This window comes from Wyeomyia smithii, chromosome 3 (genome assembly GCF_029784165.1).
Source record: "Wyeomyia smithii strain HCP4-BCI-WySm-NY-G18 chromosome 3, ASM2978416v1, whole genome shotgun sequence".
Lineage (NCBI taxonomy): Eukaryota > Metazoa > Arthropoda > Insecta > Diptera > Culicidae > Wyeomyia > Wyeomyia smithii.
This window is the reverse complement of record NC_073696.1, coordinates 85,277,813-85,297,729: the sequence shown is the minus strand read 5'-3', so window position 1 is coordinate 85,297,729 and position 19,917 is coordinate 85,277,813. Positions and strand designations below refer to the sequence as shown.

Sequence of the window (19,917 nt, the reverse complement as noted above, 5' to 3'; positions counted from 1 at the left end):
GTTTTCTTTTCACATTTTAAAGACTGCGAAGCCGAAAAAAACTCCCCTGTATAGATTACAACATCAATATTTTTAAGAGTGAAAATACATTCATTGGATTGAAGCGTTCATGTAAATATATTTTTACAAATAAAAGTTTGAATGAGAAAGGCTGGGTTTGACCGCTAGGTGGATTAGTTTAGGTTTTTGACTACAACTGATGGATGACTTAACTCTCTTTTTTACGAATAATGAAAAAAACAAGGGAAGAGAGAATGAACACTGCAGGATAGTGAGCTATTTTCTTGTCATGGTAACACTAACGTTTCTGGTGGCTATTTTTTACTTTCATGCAAAAACGTAGAAAATAGCAGCCTTGCTTGTGATGCGTTGGATAATAGAGGCTTATTAGGCTGTAAATTTAGGAGGTGGATTTCGTGAGAACTTCCGGACTATGAACTACAATTTTTGTTTTTTTTTTACATTCTAACGTATGCGTTAAAAAATGGACTTTTTTCGGATGGTGGTGAAAAAAAAACTAAGACAGATAATTGAGTTTGACAAATTTCCCATGGAAGGTAATTATGTTTGCTTACACGCAAAAAAAATTTGCGTGCGGCTTGCGGCAGTTAACCGGAACATTCGCCCTTGCATACGAAAACATGCGTGCTGCATGTTTTTCAACTCTTTCTGCATTTTATTTATCAATTCCTTCTCAGTTTTCGCGACAAAATTGTTGAAGTAGATGTTACACTTCCGGCTTGCCCAAATCCCCGATGGGACGCAACTTGGGAACGTTGGGCGGGTTCACCAACTTGGGTATCACATTAATATTCAGCCGCTCCATCTTCTTCGACGATCGCTTCGAATAGTGGGCCGACGCCAGATCCGGCCAAATCATCACGTCTTCGGCCTTCTGGTATTTCTTGATGAACGATGTAACTTTCGTTAGGCACTTCGTACTATGAATTCTCTCGTTCACGGCTAGTCCGGAGCGGAATAAGAGCATCTTTGACATCCCCTTCTCGCTGATTGTCAGCCACAGCAGCACCTTCTTGGGGAAATTAGTGTGTGAAAGAGACTTCACCTTGGTGCTTACTTCCTTCGTGGAGGAAGTAAAATACAAAGTGCCCTGCCAGTCGTTGCCATCCAGGATGAGACAGGCCTCGTCGTCCCTCACCACCGCAACGTCGTGATTTGCCGGGAAAATCGATTTGACCATTTCATTCAGGCGTTGCCTGCAGCTCCGAGACTAGTGAAAGGGACTGCTGCTTCCTGACATGTATGTCCTTGTTCGCCAGGCACTTCCTCACTGTTTGGCCGGTTGCATTGACCTCCCGGCCAAGCGCACGCAGCGATTAAGCCACTTTTCCCTCGGTCTCCCTCTTCAGCTTCCTTAGGAGCTTCTTGTCGTTCAGGATCGTCGGCCGTCCGGAACCGGGCTTTATTTTAATGCTCTCATTGTTGTCCAATAGTGTCAAGATGTTGTAGATGCCGAAACGGGCGTATCCGGTGTCCACGAACTGTCGCACGATGTCCGTTTTCGACGCGGCGGAGTACTGTTATTTAAACGCGCACACATCTGAACGGAGTAGCTTCACTGCTTTCGCCATAACGGTTAGAGTTCGACTGCTAGAGCTACCAATTTATTCGGCTGGCTCATGGGTTAATATGATTGTCACTGCATGCGTTGTTTTGTCAGTGCGTTTCAAGGTAGACCCTTGAAAAATCGGCAATTTTTGTCCAATTTGTTAGCGCAAATGTTATTTAAAATTATAACACAGCTCTTCGAATTTGCAATGTAACTCAACAACCATTGAGCCAATCATATTCAAATTTTGCACACCGATGCTCGTCCAGCTAGGCAAAAAGCTAGGAAAATATTCTGTACATGAACTTTTGCAGACTCCAACCCTATTTTACTCATTGATTAAATGTGACCTATACTTTAACCTGAAACTTTGAACAAAACGTAAAACAAACTTTGTATTAACACCAAGAGAGGCCTCACTGTGTGAATCCGAACAAATTGATCCAAATATGAGCAACTCACGAAAGTTACAATACGCGCTATAGTGTTGTAGGTATCCATTATATCTTTAATTTAATTTTATTCTTTCATCTAGCAATAAATTATTCAGCAAACATTGCATAATTAAAATTGCATGCATTCATTTTATCTTCATTCGCAGCTCGACTATCGGCGCAACACAACAAGAAGCCGTAGGAAGCTGCACCAGTCACACTCCTGCATCCATTCATCGAAACCAGCGAGCTACAGGTGAATTGCAATATTAATCTATAGAACAGCATTGCAACGACACATGCCGCGCAAAGAGTATCAAAAAATAAAGGCTTTTTGAAAAAAAAACTCTCACGCTTCACCTATCGACGGGAATAAAAAACCCTTTCTCCGGGATGTTCATGCAAAAACGAAACTACATGACAATTACGAAGCGTATATGTCCTGCAAGCGAGGGCAGTTATGTGAACAAGCACTTCGAATGAAGAACACTTCCAGCGAAACGGTCGTTGGTTTGGGAGAAACGCGAGGTATTCGGCGCGAAGCGCAACAAAGCACAACTTTTACCTTGTACCTGTGTCAGTTAATTATAAATGCACAAACCAAAGTAGCGATGCAGCTTACCTGCACACGCGACAACAGTAAGGTGCGATTTTGCCTAGAGCTTATCTTTGCACGCGTTGGAAAATTGCTAGCGGAACCAGCGTGGAACAAAACGTTTTGTTATAAGTTACGAGCGGTGGGACTCACTCATCTTGTATCGAACATGAAAAGGACGAGGCTTGCGGAAGAGATATAAAAAGAGAGCAAAAGCAGCAACAAAAAACCTAGCGAACGGAAAATAAATGACTAGCTGGAAGCTTGCATAATAACATGGCCTGGAGGAACGCTATGAGCAACGGTTTGTGTTGCTGTAGTTGCTGTTGTTGCTGTAATCAAAGGCAACTGTTGGCTGTGATACTAATTTTCACTATCGCAATGGGAGCGCCACATTCAGGTATGTAGCAGTGGACATGTTTCCGCATGGTTAAAAATAGTTGAGTTAATCATTGTTATAAACGTTAGGTATATATCACAGATAATATGAAAGAATTTGTTTTTAAAGTTCATAAATTTTTTATTGATTAGGGTATCGGATTACTTTGGCAGCTGTTTTCTACAACAGATTTTCTACAGCAGACTAATGCAAACCTGCCGAAGAAAACCGCTTCTGAAGTAATCCGATACCCTATTTATTATTTACATAGGTTGATTAACTAGTCTACAAGTCATCGAAAAGCTGATTATAGCAAACCAATCTCAGCTTCGATTTTTAAGAATAGGCAATTTTATCACATTTCCGTTTTTTCGCTGTCTTATGAATAACATCGAAATGCCTTTATTTAGTGCCTACATTGTACGAAACGGTTGTGACCATGCAGCTGAACAAACAAACCGAAAAACTTTATCTTTCTCGAATCTCTGCATCACCAAGCTGATGACGTCAACAGCTTTCAGTCAATGATCTAACGTGTAACATGGTACGGAAGCCAATATTACATTTTCGAAATACAGGTTGATTTATAAAAATCTCTCACTGTAGCATATCAAAATGGAAAGGATCATATTTCTAACTGAAAGATTTAATCGGGAAATACTAACAATTCAATTCACGAGAAAGCAGACGAAAATAAAACTCTGATAAACGAAGCGAACTTCGCGAAGAATAAACTAAGAGCGCGATATGTCGATAATTTTCGTTTGAAAGCTTAGGTTATTCTTTTTCAATTTTTCAACATCTGTTTTCCTTGTTGAAAAAAAAACCTTCTTATTTATGCCGGTGAAAAGAAACCTTACTTCAAAGTGTGTATAGAGATATTTCATTGCATGTTTCAGCAGCTAAGCAAAAACCGCAGCATATTTCATACACTTAGTCCCAACTTCATCACCTATTTCAGATCCGACCTCGCTGCAGACCAACTTTCTGGCGCCCATTTCACCACAGGGATACTTTGCCACCAGAAATAATACAAAAGTCACAGCCCAAAGAGGCGGCACCGCGCTGCTGCCGTGCACCGTGCAAACTCAAAGTCCCGCTCTGGTAGGTCCGCAATAAAGGCGATAATTCAAAAAAAAAACAATCACAAATTTTTCGTGCTATACAAAACCTTTTACTTACCGACGCAGGTATCTTGGGTACGGCGGAGAGACTTCCAGCTGCTAACGGTAGGCCTCTCCACCTACAGCAGTGACGAGCGTTTCCTGGTGCAGCACATCCGGCACATGGGCCACTGGGCGCTGCGCATCAAGGCCGTTCGGGACGAAGACCAAGGACTGTACGAGTGCCAACTGTCGGTGCATCCGGTGCAATCGGTGTTTATCGAACTGAAAGTAGTCGGTAAGTTCACAGTTTTTTGACATATTTTACGGTCTATTTCATGCCTTTGGTTATTGTTCTCCACAATGCACAATGGTCCAGAAACCAAATTTATGAGGAAATTTGAGTCTAGAGCTCTATAGCAATGTTTTAGAGAAAAACTTTCGTCTACAAAGTTGTTACATATGATAATGCGCTTATTGAAAAATTATCAAAAATTAGGGTGACCAAAATTTTCGAAGCATTCAACTATCTAACTTTTTTATCTTTTAAGATAGAAGAAAAACTTGTTCTACAATGTTATAGCTCCAATAATTTTAAGTAACTTTGTAAATAAAGGTTTTTTCTATCTTTGAGAACAACCGATTTATATTGAAAAAACACATTTTGCGCTTTAACTTCTTTATTTCAAGTTTCACATTTAAACTGCCTTTGAACGACTTTTAAAGCTTTTTAAGAGAAGCAATTTGCAATTCTGATATCGCCAATATCTCTATTCTACTTAAAGTTATTGATGTTTTTCATCAAAAAACATGCGTTTTTCATTTGTTTGTCATTCATTTTGGGGCAAACATAAAAAATATCTCTTGATCTCATTTTGAAGGGCATTTTTGATTCTATAAATCGATGAACTTTTAGAGATATGTTATTTTTTAAATTTGAGTAAATTCAATTTAAAAACAAGACGAAAATTTCAATAATTTTATACATTATGCATATAAAAGCACCCAGATTTATGTTTTGGTATTTTTTCTTATAACTAGACGTAATTACCTTTAATTTGACCCAAAAAGATCGAAAATCGATCAACTGGATCAAAAGTTATGATTTTTTTTAAAATTAAATATATCGAACACAGTCATTTTTTATGGTCACCCTATTTCGAAGTTGGTCACGCAAAGTGCTTCAATTGTGCTCAAAATCGCAGGGATGCATCTATGTTGAAAATAATCAAACCCGTATTGTTTCGTTGGGTTGTTAAGGGGACCAGCTCCGAAATAGGGTGACAATAAAAAACGGCTATATTCGATGTATTTTATTTAAAAAAATTCATAACTTTTGAACCAGTTGATCGATGTTCGATCTTTTTGGGTCAAATTAAAGGTAACTACGTCTAGTTATAAGAAAAAATACCAAAACATAAATCTGGGTGCTTTTATATGCATAATGTATAAAATTATTGAAATTTTCGTCTTGTTTTTAAATTGAATTTACTCAAATTTAAAAAATAACATATCTCTAAAAGTGCCTCCATTCATAGAGTCAAGCATGCCCTTCAAAATGAGACCAAGAGATATTTTTTATGTTTGCCCCAAACTGAATGACATACAAATGAAAAACGCATGTTTTTTGATGAAAAACACCAATAACTTTGAGTAGAATAGAGATATTTACGATATCAGAATTTCAAATTGCTTCTCTTAAAAAGCTTTAAAAGTCGTTCAAAGGCAGTTTAAGTAATATAAATCGGTTGTTTTCAAGGATAGAAAAAAACTTTTTTTACAAAGTTACTTAAAATTATTGAAGCTATAACATTGTAGAACAATTTTTTCTTCTATCTTCAAAGATAAAAAAGTTAGATAGTTGATTGCTTCGAAAATTTTGGTCACCCTAATTTTTGATAACTTTTCAATAAGCGCATTATCATATGTAACAACTTTGTAGAAGAAAGTTTTTCTCTAAAACATTGCTATAGAGCTCTAGATTCAAATTTCCCCCTAAATTTGGTTTCTGGACCATTGTGCAATGGTTTGCTAGTTTTAATTTTATTTGTCACGAACGAATGACAATTCAAATTGAGTGGTATATGAAATATTCTGAAAAACAATCAACACTTCAATTTCTAATTTATGCTCTGTCGTGTTGTGAATACTTAGTACACTTAGTACAAATATTTCGTTCTTTACGAAAACCTGCAACCTTCCGAAAATTGGAATGCATTTCAGGTTATCGATAAAAGAGCAATTTAATTAGATCATTTTTCATCAGGCTGAAACTTTGCACAGATGTTTCTATAGGATAAAGATAGCATCTCATGATATTAGTATTTTTCTTTGAACACTACTTATTTTCGAGAAGGTCCTATGTAAAAATGGAATTGATGATTATAAATTTTTTTAGAGCCAAAACGGTCTGTTTTATAAATGCGTTTTTTTTTTTGCAAACTTATACATAATAATTTTGTCTTTCAAAATAAAATTTCTCTTTGAAAAAATATCATTTAAAAATTTAAAATTAAATATCTCAAATAAATTATCTCTTTTTAAATTTTTGTTTCTAGGAAAACAGCTTTTTGATAAAACGATTTTTTTAAAAATGAGCTTTTTGAGATAATCAACTCCTAATTTTATTCATGAAAACTTGTGAAGACAAAACAATTGTCTACAACTTTGCCAAAGACGTCACACCAATCAAACAAACCATTCTAGCTTTAAAAATATTTGAAATCACCAATACCATTTTTATAAGAACCCTCTTCGAAAATTAGCCGTGGTTAATTTAGATAAAAAAATGGCCGAATAAAATGTTTTTATGGAATTGCACAGAAACGTAAAGCAATTAAAAAGATTTTAAGTAAATATTTTTGAAATACTATAATTTTTTTTCTAAATACGTTTTTTATGGAGCTATACTTTCTCTGGAGAAGTTGCTTCTTCTAAGTTGATCTACATTCAAATTGAATTGAAAATTAGGGTGGTCCTAAAATCAGCTAAATAAAACAATTAAAGCTTGTTGTGAAAAAGGTTTATTGGTGGTTCAAAAAACCAAATTTGAAAATATTTTTTGAGCTCTACTAAGACAGAAGAATGATATACGAAATCAAAAAAAAAGAATTATTTGTTTCCATTGATCGCTACTAGAAATTTGAGAAGTAAATATTGAAAATATCACTAGTCCGTACAGATGCGCATTTTGAATGCTACATACAATCATCATCAGTGCTTATGTGGACTGGTAAAGAGCATAGCATAAACAATGTTTTTATTTGTAGTAGGTCAAAAATGAAATAAACCCTCTTAATTGAAGTTAGGTAGTGAATTATGCGGAAAAAATAGGCCAAATTACTGAATATTCGGTAATTGGATTTAGTTAACTCATTGAGCAGCATTGCTTTCAGATGTGGCCTCTCAAAAATGCAGTGGTGATTTTTTTATGAACAATAAATATCATCAAACGACATCTTGGCATATAGGAAATATCTATGAAATGTTTCCGATTAATCGAAAATGGTCAGTCTTGGTAGATTTGCGAACCCATGTGAAATGTTTCGTCGTCTGCTATTGGGTTTGTATTCAATAACAAAATAAGAATGCTAATTTTTTCGATTCTTCAGAAAAGATCAATCATCGAAAACAAAATGAACTCATTACAGATAAACCAACACATTGTTGGTTATCTGCGTTTCAAGAATCATTCGATTCATTCCTCATTTAGATTCATGAGATTTAGTTCCCTGCGTTTTTCTCTTGAGAATAACCCGTGCTCAGTAGAATTAAATCCGAGAAGTGACCCTCTTTGCCAAGAATCTTGACTTCCTCCTTTGGATGGCCATCATGATATAATTTTCCTCTCATCTTAACCCATCTCCCCGCGGAGAAAAGTTAATTTAACCTTTCAAAAATTACATTCAAGTTTCCTTTGCTCACAAACTCTATTTCAACTGAAGGACCGATCTGAACTCTAACCGTAGATAATTATTATACGGTTCGATTCTTCTTGTACGATTAATAAAAAGGAATTAATACTGCGTTATCCAGTGAATGAGACGTCTCTCGATGTCAGACAGAGTTGCCAGTCCTCTGGCTGGAATCCTTTTGGTGTTAAGGTACTATACCGAATCGAACTTTTATTTCACCTTGAAAAAACTAAAAGGCATGGAAAAGAAGGGATAAAGAGATCACCAATTTTCAGATTTTTCCATTCCCTAATGAACACGATTTAGAATATAGCAATGCGTCTGTATCCTTAACTCGGCACAGAGGCCTAAAAGGTCTTTTTTATAAGATTATGTTCACCCTTGCCATTTCGTGTCCTTTTTTTCCAATCTAGACGGTTACATGTAGTCAAACCGTGTTTTAAATTCTATACTAACGAAGCGGGAATGCACTCAAATCTGAACGAGGCGATTTGCAGATTGTTTTAGAAATAACTTTCTGTTCATGTCCATTTTCAATTTTGTCTATTCAATCATAGGTGGAAGGTTTTCGAACAACAGTGTGAATGGTTAAGATACAGTTCGACATTAAACAAATTGAAGATTGAAATCAATTCGCGCATAAACATTGATTAAGTAAATATTGATAATTGTATTCTGATTGAGTCGCTCACTCACAGTCACTTTTTTTAAACGCCTACCAAATTTTCACATGAAAAAGTGCCAAACCCAATATTTGATCATGCTAATTCAAGTATTCAACACACAACGATCGGGCGGGCGGACTAATCAAACATTAAAAATAGATTTCCATCATTGAGTTTGGTTTGAAACTCTTGAAGGCCCAAGCATCCATCAATTCGTTTGAAATTCAAGAACCCACATCCCAACCAAGCGTAACCGCCGACAGAAGCAAAACTATATACCTAAACAGGAACACCGCAAAGGCCTACCCTTTCATTCAGTGTTGTTGCCGAAACGGCGAACGGAGTACTACCCTAAAGTGCGAAAACTATAACGTAGCAATCCCCTAATGGATATTTTAATTAAATTACCCCCACCCGTGTTTCGCTATTGTCTTCTAGGACAACATGTTTTATTTAGATACATGATCAAACATTCTAGTCTTCGTTAGGCCACTCTATATTAAATTGAACTGAATGGCTGAAAAACACACACACACAAGCAGAGATGCTCTAATTCAATTGTGTTATAAATTAAAATGTACATTGTTAATCGGAGCATGTGTATCCCTAGTTGAACCCCACTATGTTTTACCTGATTTAATCATGCGGTTTTAAACTTATTGATTCTAATTTTCTCATCAAGTGTCTTTCTATTGTGCAATTGCAGAAGCCGTTGCAGACATTATGGGTGCTCCGGACTTACACATCGATGAGGGTTCGACCCTGCGATTGGAGTGTAAACTGAACCAAGCCACGGAATACCCGGCCTATGTATTCTGGTAAGCGTAATATTATAATAGATTTACAGTTCAGACTGCACGTAGTAATGTTACTGTTCTTTAGTTAAACTAAGCAGAAATTCTTCTTTTGTATAAATAATTATAATAAAATAACACTTTTTCTTCGCTCAAGAATAAAAAAACAACACTCTTGATTCGCTCTTTTCTGTTTTTTTTTCAACCTTATCAAGGTTACTTTTTTAGTTTTTTTGTAGTTTTACTTCTCGTTTTTACTTACCTTTTACTTCTTACTTCTTCCTTCTTACTTCTTTCTTCTTTCTTCTTTCTTCTTTCTTCTTACTTCTTACTTCTTACTTCTTACTTCTTACTTCTTACTTCTTACTTCATACTTCTTACTTTTTACTTCTTACTTCTTACTTCTTACTTCTTACTTCTTACTTCTTACTTCTTACTTCTTACTTCTTCCTTCTTCCTTCTTACTTCTTACTTCTTACTTCTTACTTCTTACTTCTTACTTCTTACTTCTTACTTCTTACTTCTTACTTCTTACTTCTTACTTCTTACTTCTTACTTCTTACTTCTTACTTCTTACTTCTTACTTCTTACTTCTTACTTCTTACTTCTTACTTCTTACTTCTTACTTCTTACTTCTTACTTCTTACTTCTTACTTCTTACTTCTTACTTCTTACTTCTTACTTCTTACTTCTTACTTCTTACTTCTTACTTCTTACTTCTTACTTCTTACTTCTTACTTCTTACTTCTTACTTCTTACTTCTTACTTCTTACTTCTCACTTCTTACTTCTTACTTCTTACTTCTTACTTCTTACTTCTTACTTTCTCCTTTACTTCTTACTCTTACTTCTTACTTCTTACTTCTTACTTCTTACTTCTTACTTCTTACTTCTTACTTCTTACTTCTTACTTCTTACTTCTTACTTCTTACTTCTTACTTCTTACTTCTTACTTCTTACTTCTTACTTCTTACTTCTTACTTCTTACTTCTTACTTCTTACTTCTTACTTCTTACTTCTTACTTCTTACTTCTTACTTCTTACTTCTTACTTCTTACTCCTTACTTCTTACTTCTTACTTTTTACTTCTTACTTCTTACTTCTTACTTCTTACTTCTTACTTCTTACTTTTTTATTCTTACTTATTACTTTTTACTTTTCACTTTATACTTTTTACTTTTTACTCTTTATTTTTTACTTGTTATTTTTGACTTTTTATTTTTGACTTTTTACTTTTTACTTTTTACTTTTTACTTTTTACTTTTTACTTTTTACTTTTTACTTTTTACTTTTTACTTTTTACTTTTTACTTTTTACTTTTTACTTTTTACTTTTTACTTTTTACTTTTTATTTTTCACTTTTTACTTTTTACTTTTACTTTCTACTTTTTACTTTTTACTCTTTACTTTTTACTTTTTACTTTTACTTTTTACTCTTTACATTTGCTTTTTACTTCTTACTTTTTACTTTTTACTTTTTACTTTTTACTTTTTACTTTTTACTTTTTACTTTTTACTTTTGACTTTTGACTTTTGACTTTTGACTTTTGACTTTTTACTTTTTATTTTTTACTTTTTACTTTTTACTTTTTACTCTTTACTTTTTACTTTTTACTTTTAACTTTTTACTTTTTACTTTTTACTTTTTACCTTTTACTTTTTACTTTTTACTTTTTACTTTTTACTTTTTACTTTTTACTTTTTACTTTTTACTTTTTACTTTTTACTTTTTACTTTTTACTTTTTACTTTTTACTTTTTACTTTTTACTTTTTACTTTTTACTTTTTACTTTTTACTTTTTACTTTTTACTTTTTACTTTTTACTTTTTACTTTTTACTCTTTACTTTTTACTTTTTACTTTTTACTTTTTACTTTTTACTTTTTACTTTTTACTTTTTACTTTTTACTTTTTACTTTTTACTTTTTACTTTTTACTTTTTACTTTTTACTTTTTACTTTTTACTTTTTACTTTTTACTTTTTACTTTTTACTTTTTACTTTCTACTTTTTACTTTTTACTTTTTACTTTTTACTCTTTACTTTTTACTTTTTACTTTTTACTTTTTACTTTTTACTTTTGACTTTTTACGTTTTACTTTTTACTTTTTACTTTTTACTTTTTACTTTTTACTTTTTACTTTTTACTTGTTACTTTTTACTTTTTACTTTTTACTTTTTACTTTTTACTTTTTACTTTTTACTTTTTACTTTTTACTTTTTACTTTTTACTTTTTACTTTTTACTTTTTACTTATTACTTTTTACTTTTTACTTTTTACTTTTTACTTGTTACTTTTTACTTTTTACTTTTTACTTTTTACTTTTTACTTTTTACTTTTTACTTTTTACTTTTTACTTTTTACTTTTTACTTTTTACTTTTTACTTTTTACTTTTTACTTTTTACTTTTTACTTTTTACTTTTTACTTTTTACTTTTTACTTTTTACTTTTTACTTTTTACTTTTTACTTTTTACTTTTTACTTTTTACTTTTTACTTTTTACTCTTTACTTTTTACTTTTTACTTTTTACTTGTTACTCTTTACGTTTTACTTTTTACTTTTTACTTTTTACTTTTTACTTTTTACTTTTTACTTTTTACTTTTTACTTTTTACTTTTTACTTTTTACTTTTTACTTTTTACTTTTTACTTTTTACTTTTTACTTTTTACTTTTTACTTTTTACTTTTTACTTATTACTTTTTGCTTTTTACTTTTTACTTTTTACTTTTTACTTTTTACTTTTTACTTTTTATTTTTTACTTTTTATTTTTTACTTTTTACTTTTTACTTTTTACTTTTTACTTTTTACTTTTTACTTTTTACTTTTTACTTTTTACTTTTTACTTTTTACTTTTTACTTTTTACTTTTTACTTTTTACTTCTGAATTTCTACTTTTTACATTTTACTTGACGGAAAATTTTTTCTAAAAAGCTAAAAAGGTTGTGTATCAGACACGACCGCAATTTGACCTAGTTTTTTTTTTTTGTTTGGACCCGACTGTGACCAGTAATTTTAATCTTTTGTGGCATTATCCGAACGTTTTTTGCTGTTCGCACTCTTTTGTGTTTTTTATGCAGTGTCACCTGTTGAGATGTTACCTGCTACGTGCCTGTATTCGATCAGACTTATTCGCTCACCTTCTTTGTCGACCTTATCGTCGCCTTAAGCATGTTATCAAAGCGTATAGTTATGTTATGGGTGAATGCAGTTTCCGAAAGTTTAGAAAAGAGTTTTTTAGTTTGAAAAAAAGATTTCGTCTAAAAAAGCCTAAGAATAAACCCATGCTTAAGTACTTTGACATTGAATGGCCTGATTCTACTAAGATTCGAAACCATGACCACTCGCATGACCACTGGAAATTCAGTTGAACGGAATAGCAATTTGACGATGAATAAAACTGCTAACCATATGATAAAAAAAATCTGCGTGATTATTTTAAATACTTACGGACTAACGCAACTGCTAGGCGGTGCTACGTACGTGATAGAATAGAGAAATTTGGAAAAGAGGACGGCGCGACATTTTTTACATTACATTAGATTTTCGGCAACTGTATACCGTGAATAAACACTTTACGAACTAATTTCATTTTTTGTCATATTGACTTACATTTTAAGTTTTTAGTAAAGCGGGCAATGTATGTAGTTTCGCGGGAATGCGAAGATGAACGGGAATAGAAGGTGTGACTAGAATGAGAAAAAATTTTCCCTCGTCCAGACGGGACTCGAACCCGCAATCTCCGTTGTTTGCGGGTTCGAGTCCCGTCTGGACGAGGGAAAATTTTTTCTAATTCTAGTCACACCTTCTATTCCCGTTCATCTTCGCATTCCCGCGAAACTACATACATTGCCCGCTTTACTAAGTGAATAAACACGCCAAAAATCCCATATTTTGATTATCGAATTAGTTTGAATTATGTCCGTTAAAATTTGTTTGTTGCTCTGATTGAGCCGTTTGGTAATGTGTGAAACAGATTAAACTGTTAGATCAATGCAACTACACAGCACGAGAATATCGTTCGATAGTCGAGTTGAAAAAAAAACTGTGAAAATAACCAGAAATCATCCCGCCTCATACGCAAATGGTAATTCGCAATGACCAGAAAATTAACAGACTTGCCGGAGGTCATTATAGAGACAAAGCCAGTGCTTCTTAGCGCCCTGAAATCATTTATTCGAAGTAGTTAATGGTATTACTTTTTAACAGGTGTATTTCGGATGGAGAACGGTTGAGAAATGTTGCGTTTTCTCTTCTATTATGTCATTTACTAGGCTCCTCCCCCAGTAAGAATTTATTACGGTCACGTGATTGGGTGATTTATAATCAAATAACTTACTAAAATTTAACCACCTTACCAAATATTTCTGTGACCGAAGAGATATCAATGACAGTTTATACGCATTTGGAATTTTTCAATCTGCCGTTTCACTCCATTCTCGATTTCTTGGCATACCACCCTACTAAAGTAAGACGTAATTCTACGCCAAAAAAAAACTTCAGTTATATTTTTGCCAGTATAATTTTATTTCAATCAGAAAGAGCTGTGACCAAAATAGTATATTACCAACGTGCACCATCTAAGTGCCCAAACACTTGACATTAGCGTCGTCCGATGCCCACTACTAGCTTGATTTTAATGGGAAGTCATTAACCCTAGCGCCAAACTTCCAGCCAGCTTTATACCACTTCAAAACTTGTCTCATTTTGTTTTGTTGGTTCTCTTCCCAATCAAGGTACCACCAGCAAAGCATGGTAAACTTTGACCAGCAAAATGGGTTTTCAGTAACGCCATTTCAACCTCCGGCCAGTACTGGAACGTCGTCGGCAACCGACACAACCGAGCAACATCATGCGCCATTCCACGAGCCTGATATCGAAAACCATCTACATCATCATGGCCATCACCAACACCAACTGCATCATCATCATCTACACCTAGCTCATCGCTACCAGCAAGGTAGCCACACGCTGGACCAGGATGATGGCCGCTTCGGAATAAATGCACTCGAAATGATGGTACCTCCCGGACAGCTGGACCATTCATCGGCTGCCGCGGCAGAAGCGCACCTGACCACAGACACTGCGAATCCCATCAGCAGCTTAGACCACCATCCAGTGCAACAAGAGCTATGGGCGTTGAATCACAGCGGGTTTCTTCCGTACTCGCACATACTTTCTCCAGTCACCAGCATACTGACAATCAAGGAGGTGCACTCGAAGCACGCTGGCAACTATACATGTGCACCTTCCAACACTCGGTCCGCTAGTATCACCGTTCACGTGTTACAAGGTAACTTTTTGAGGGGGAATAGCAAAATATGGCCAACTGGAAATCTTTCCCGCTGGCCATGCATGAACATTGTAGCCACACTAGAGAGCTGGACAGTAGATGGCTAAATGCTGATGGTGCATCGATAAAGTTTCTGCTGGTCGTACTTGTCATACCAACACGAATGGTGATTACTACCGAGGGATGCGCGACGATTTCGAGCGTATCAACCACGAACAAACAGAGCAAATACTCACTAAAATAGCTACTACCGTGGAAATAAAGGTTTCGTATGAACGTTCTGTTTGTCTGTGGTTTGCCCTTGTAACTTCCAATTACCAACAAAAATGTTCCAAAGAAATCAGATAACTGGCGATTGCGAAATTTTCTCGAGTAGATGTTTCAATTTGGTAGCAACAGAATTTGGGACCAGAGTAGTCGGATGATGATGATAAATCACTCCAACTAGAATTTGAATTGCCTCCCAGCGCTCATGTACTTTTTAATGAATTCCTAGTTAAGATACTTAGTTCTGTGGTGTTTAGCTGTATTCCGTTTCTGGTAATTATTTACCACTGCTCATTAACTCAATATACCACGGAGCTGTACGAGTGGTTATTCCTACTGGGATGTGCTTAATGTAATCTAAATATTGTTGAAGCTAGTAATTTGATAAGAAATCAAACAGTGTATCTGTCAAATTGTCAAATACGTTTAATATATTTTTAAATTATGGTTCATTCAGAGATATTTTAGACATTTTATGCTTGATAGGACAGAAACAGTAATAACGTTCAACTTACGATTCACATAAATTGTGATAGCTCAATCGGCTGTACATAGCAAAAATCTAATACCCTCCGTTGCTTGTAGCAAACATGGAATATAATTTCACGTAATAAAAATTCAATATGCACTCCGACAACAATTAATACCGACTCTTAGGGTAGTGCCAGCACTGTAACCCAATTACAATAGACCATTAATTATCATCCTCCAAACCATCGAGTCCAGCTCTATGGCAAGCTCTCTGCGAGTATACATCGTAGAACGAAACAAAAATTGAATTTTCTACCCAACAATACTAATAACATTCCACTTACCATTTCGCTTGTTCTGGTTGTTTCCATATCGTCACACACAGGTGAAAAGCCAGCTGCGATGCAGCATGCCAACCAGAGCCAGCTGGACTCGGACGTCAGTAAGGCCAAAGGGGGCACCTCCAGCAGAGCCATCCATCCGGACATTTTCATAGTGGCGGTATCGTTGATGCTACTGTGGACGATGGCACCGGAATCTATTCTCGCATCCCGCGCGCTAAATAGGTGAAATCGGTTGTCCCTTACAACGGCCAACAAACTAGCTGAATGCTACTGTTAGGAAGCCAGCATGCCAGCGCATGTCTCACAGGCTAAATTAGTTTAAACGAGAGCGAAAATACTATATCTGTGTAGCGGGCAATAAAGCATTCGCTGAGGGAGTCCTTATTGTTAAAACTTTCATCACCCAAAGCTTAGATAAAAAAAACCGTTTCTCATGAAACGAACAGATGGAAACGCAATATCAATTATCTTAGGTTGACCGTTTATGCTCTATAATTAACAGAGGGTCACCCTATTGTGGTACCGCTGGTTTATGTCCTGGCCGGATGTCCTAAGTGTAGTGCAAGGGATGCAAGGAACAGAAGAATAAATTTCGCGAGAGAATATCCAGGAAAAAATCGCAATAATGCAAAGTATGAGTTAAACTAAAATGAAATGTAAATTTAATTTCAGGTTTCTATTCGTGAAACATAGCAAACTTCTCTGTTTGGTAAAATTTCGTTACGAAACCATAATTCAATTTTAAAGCTCGGAACTCAAATAAAAACTGATCGTAATTGTAAATGATGAAAAAAATGTACAGCCATGCTCTCTGTGTTAATGAATTATAGAGAACTTGATGAGAATGTTTAGATAGTGAAACCGTTTTAACAGCAGCTGCAGAAGTCAATAAAATGTGGAATCGAGAAATAAAAAAAACGAATGCCGCAAAAGTATTATTCATATACAGTGAATAAATAAGTTGTTAGATAATCCGAACTCGCTCGAAAGTTTTTTTTTAACTTGGTGTACCAAAATTATTCATCTTTCATTCGAACGTACAGCCTTTGGGAGAAAATAGGTAAGAGTAAGACAGTTAGAATTTATGTTAAGAGTTATATATCCAAACCTATTTTATAGTGCTGTTGTTGATGTTTTTTTTAAATTTTTTTTTTTGAAGTACATTTCATCAATACTAATGACGCAATCTTCGTTAGCAATTTGTTGTAGTTCTGCCCTGAGCATTAACCAAATTCAGAATCAAATCTGGCTTCCAAAGATGTTTGGTTCAACTGTCATTAGCCCACTTTTTGTTTTCTGAGCATGATCGTGAAACTCCTAACGCTTTCACTGAGTTTCTGGATAGCATCTACTACTTTTGGATAAGTTTTAAGATGACTTTTAATAAAAAAAATGAACTTCCGGGTTGTTGGCGGTCAAATATTCTACAAAGAGGTTTCAGACTAGGATTTGCAATCCCGGGAACGATTTCCCGGGAATTACCTTTTCCCTGGATTCCCGGATCCCGGGAATAGAAATTTTGATTCCCGGGATCCCGGGATTCCCGAGTTCATCGAAAAATTTCGCAAGATTTAATATAGTGTCCCATACAATTGTGCAATCAAATTTAATATACTGTTAAAACACAAAACTTAAATCGTCAAAGTGTAAAGCACCTTTAAAGTAGACATTATGGGGAGCAAATATTTGATTGGAATAACGGTCAATGTTTGCTGGCCGTGTGATATAAAATTATTTGCTTTAATTATTTGTCAAAAACATTTGTTGTCTTATTCAGTAAACGAGAAATTAGACAAATAAATCCAAAGGGTTCGAAATGTTGTTATGCCAATTAAAACTAAACAACAATTAAAACAATTAAAACTTTTTTGTTACACAGATTATTTTACGAAAATAAATTGAATCGTGTGGTGGTATAGCAAATATATTCGGTAAAATATGAGCGAATGATCTTTGCTATTGTTTAAGTAAACAAGTAAAGCAAATTTTTGAGCAAATATTGAATACTTTAGCATATATATAATAACCCGAAGAAATATTTTGTTGAAAAAATATATATTATTGCAGTCGGGTTTTTTACGCGGTTTTTTTATACGCGGATTTTTTTTACGAGTTTTTTTTACGCGGATTTTTGAATAACGGCGGTTTTTTTCGCGGATTTCTGAATTGACGCGGTTTTGTTACGCGGATTTTTGAATTAACGCGGTTTTTTTACGCGATACCGCGCTAATTCAAAAAAAATTTCGCCAATTTCCGAATTAACGTGGTTTTGGAACCAGAAACGTTTAAGTGTTTATCTTGTAATAGACTTAGTTCAGAAAAATACTCTCCGGCCACCAAAAGATCCGGAATTACCGTCAAAGAGGACAATTTTATATACTGGTTATAGAGCGTCTAGGGTTTTTTTCTAAAGCCCTTCTTGCTGGACTACTTTACGCTGATTTAAAAAAAAACGTGGTTTTTTTTACGCGGATTTTTGAATTAATCCGTTTTTTTTGAACGCGGATTCTTGAATTAGCGCGGATTTTCGAATTAACGCGGTTTTTTTTACGCGTTTTTTTTACGAGGTACGTATCCTCCGCGTAAAAAAACCTGACTGTATATATTTACCTCGTTTAATGCCTGCTTAACACTCAGCTTACTTTTCAACAAACTGAAAGTATTGTAAACTCCAGTTTCTAATGAAATGTAGCAAGAGATGGAATCGGCGATTTAGAAGTAATATAGAAATCAAACACCAGCGGTGATTCAGCGGACTTAAGCAATATTTTACAGAATGAAATTACATTATCTGGGTTTAACGGAAAATTGTCAGTGGATCTGAAGCGGTTGTTCAACGACATGAAAATTCTGGTACAGGTCGGACTTGATTATCCGGAAACTCGATTATCCGGAAACTCGATTATCCGGAATTTTATTTTTTTGGTGTCCGTTTTCAATTTTTATTTCGTAATTTTGCCTTTACCATCCCTTATAGCATATTTGTGACCATTTAAGTCACTTCCGGCATGCTTGGAATATGTTCGAATTAAGTGAAATAATCAATGTCCAATTTATTTTTTTGCTTCTAAAGATTTTACCCCTTTTCGCCTCAGAAACAACTTCTGGTTACGCCACTACATCATACAAGTAAAATAAAGAAAAGAAATATTTATTTTATGTTCGGTAATCGCAAAATTTCAGTAGTTTTTGTGTGATATCCGGAAAACTCGATCATCCGGAATAAAATTTTTTTTGATGCTCCGGATAATCCAGTCCGACCTGTAGCTACTCTTCTGCAATTTCCGATGTGAACTTGAATAAGTTTTGTTTGTCAATTCGTTTTTCATGCGTATTGATAACGAAATTGTAAACAATTTTTTGATACCTTTTATTAATACACTTTATTTGAAATCTCATGTTTGCTAAGAATTTTTTTCCCATTCCCGGTTCCCGGGAATTCCCGGGAAATAAAATTTTACATTCCCGTTTCCCGGGAATATTGCAAACACTTTTTCAGACTATTTTATATTGTTTACTTGAAATAATGATTCAAGAGTTCTGTTAACTCTCAAAAGTCCAGGATTCCGCTTTGCCAATGCACTAGCGCTAGGTCGATTTAGCTCTCTCTGCGAAATTTTGATGACATTTGGAAGTATTTGACATGGTAGAACAAGTCAGATGCAAGCAAATAACATGAAGAAAAATTTTTCTAGCCGAGATTCAAGATGAACAGTTTATCTGTTTATGTTTTTGAATGTTTTTGGCAAGATTTTCAAATCTATACTTTATCTTTTTTTTTTTTTTTTTTTAAGGGGGGATTTGTTAGTAGCTTAAGTATTTATGATAAATATTAGTAAATAATGAGTATGTGTGTCAAATCACAAATGGTGACTTCTCAACACTGTTAGAAATTTGTAATTCTAATTGTTAGGATTTGTTTGCTTTCGCAATTAGGACTTATCATTCGTAGGGATTTAAACCTACTTGTCAGAAAAGGGAAAGTAAACTTACAACTAACTTAATTGCTAACTTATTGGCTATAAAGAGAACTTATCGTAGCAATTGAGGATTGCAACGATTTTTGTCGAAAAATTGTCAATAATTTT

At 34.4% G+C, this 19,917-nt stretch overlaps 1 protein-coding gene across 3 annotated transcripts in view; it reads left to right on the top strand.

Annotated features, from left to right (window-relative positions):
* The window catches only part of LOC129727869 (uncharacterized), a 153,345-nt gene extending 136,538 nt beyond the window's left edge, over positions 1–16,807 (top strand). For all 3 annotated transcript variants that reach the window (XM_055686114.1, XM_055686113.1, XM_055686115.1), the window contains 6 exons: positions 2,172–2,999; positions 3,940–4,082; positions 4,169–4,379; positions 9,367–9,478; positions 14,191–14,747; positions 15,871–16,807. In XM_055686114.1, the coding sequence (XP_055542089.1) occupies positions 2,876–2,999; positions 3,940–4,082; positions 4,169–4,379; positions 9,367–9,478; positions 14,191–14,747; positions 15,871–16,055 (1,332 nt within the window). In that variant the 5' untranslated portion in view covers positions 2,172–2,875 and the 3' untranslated portion in view covers positions 16,056–16,807. The remainder of the gene's footprint in view (positions 1–2,171; positions 3,000–3,939; positions 4,083–4,168; positions 4,380–9,366; positions 9,479–14,190; positions 14,748–15,870) is intronic.
* The last annotated feature ends 3,110 nt before the right edge of the window (positions 16,808–19,917 follow it).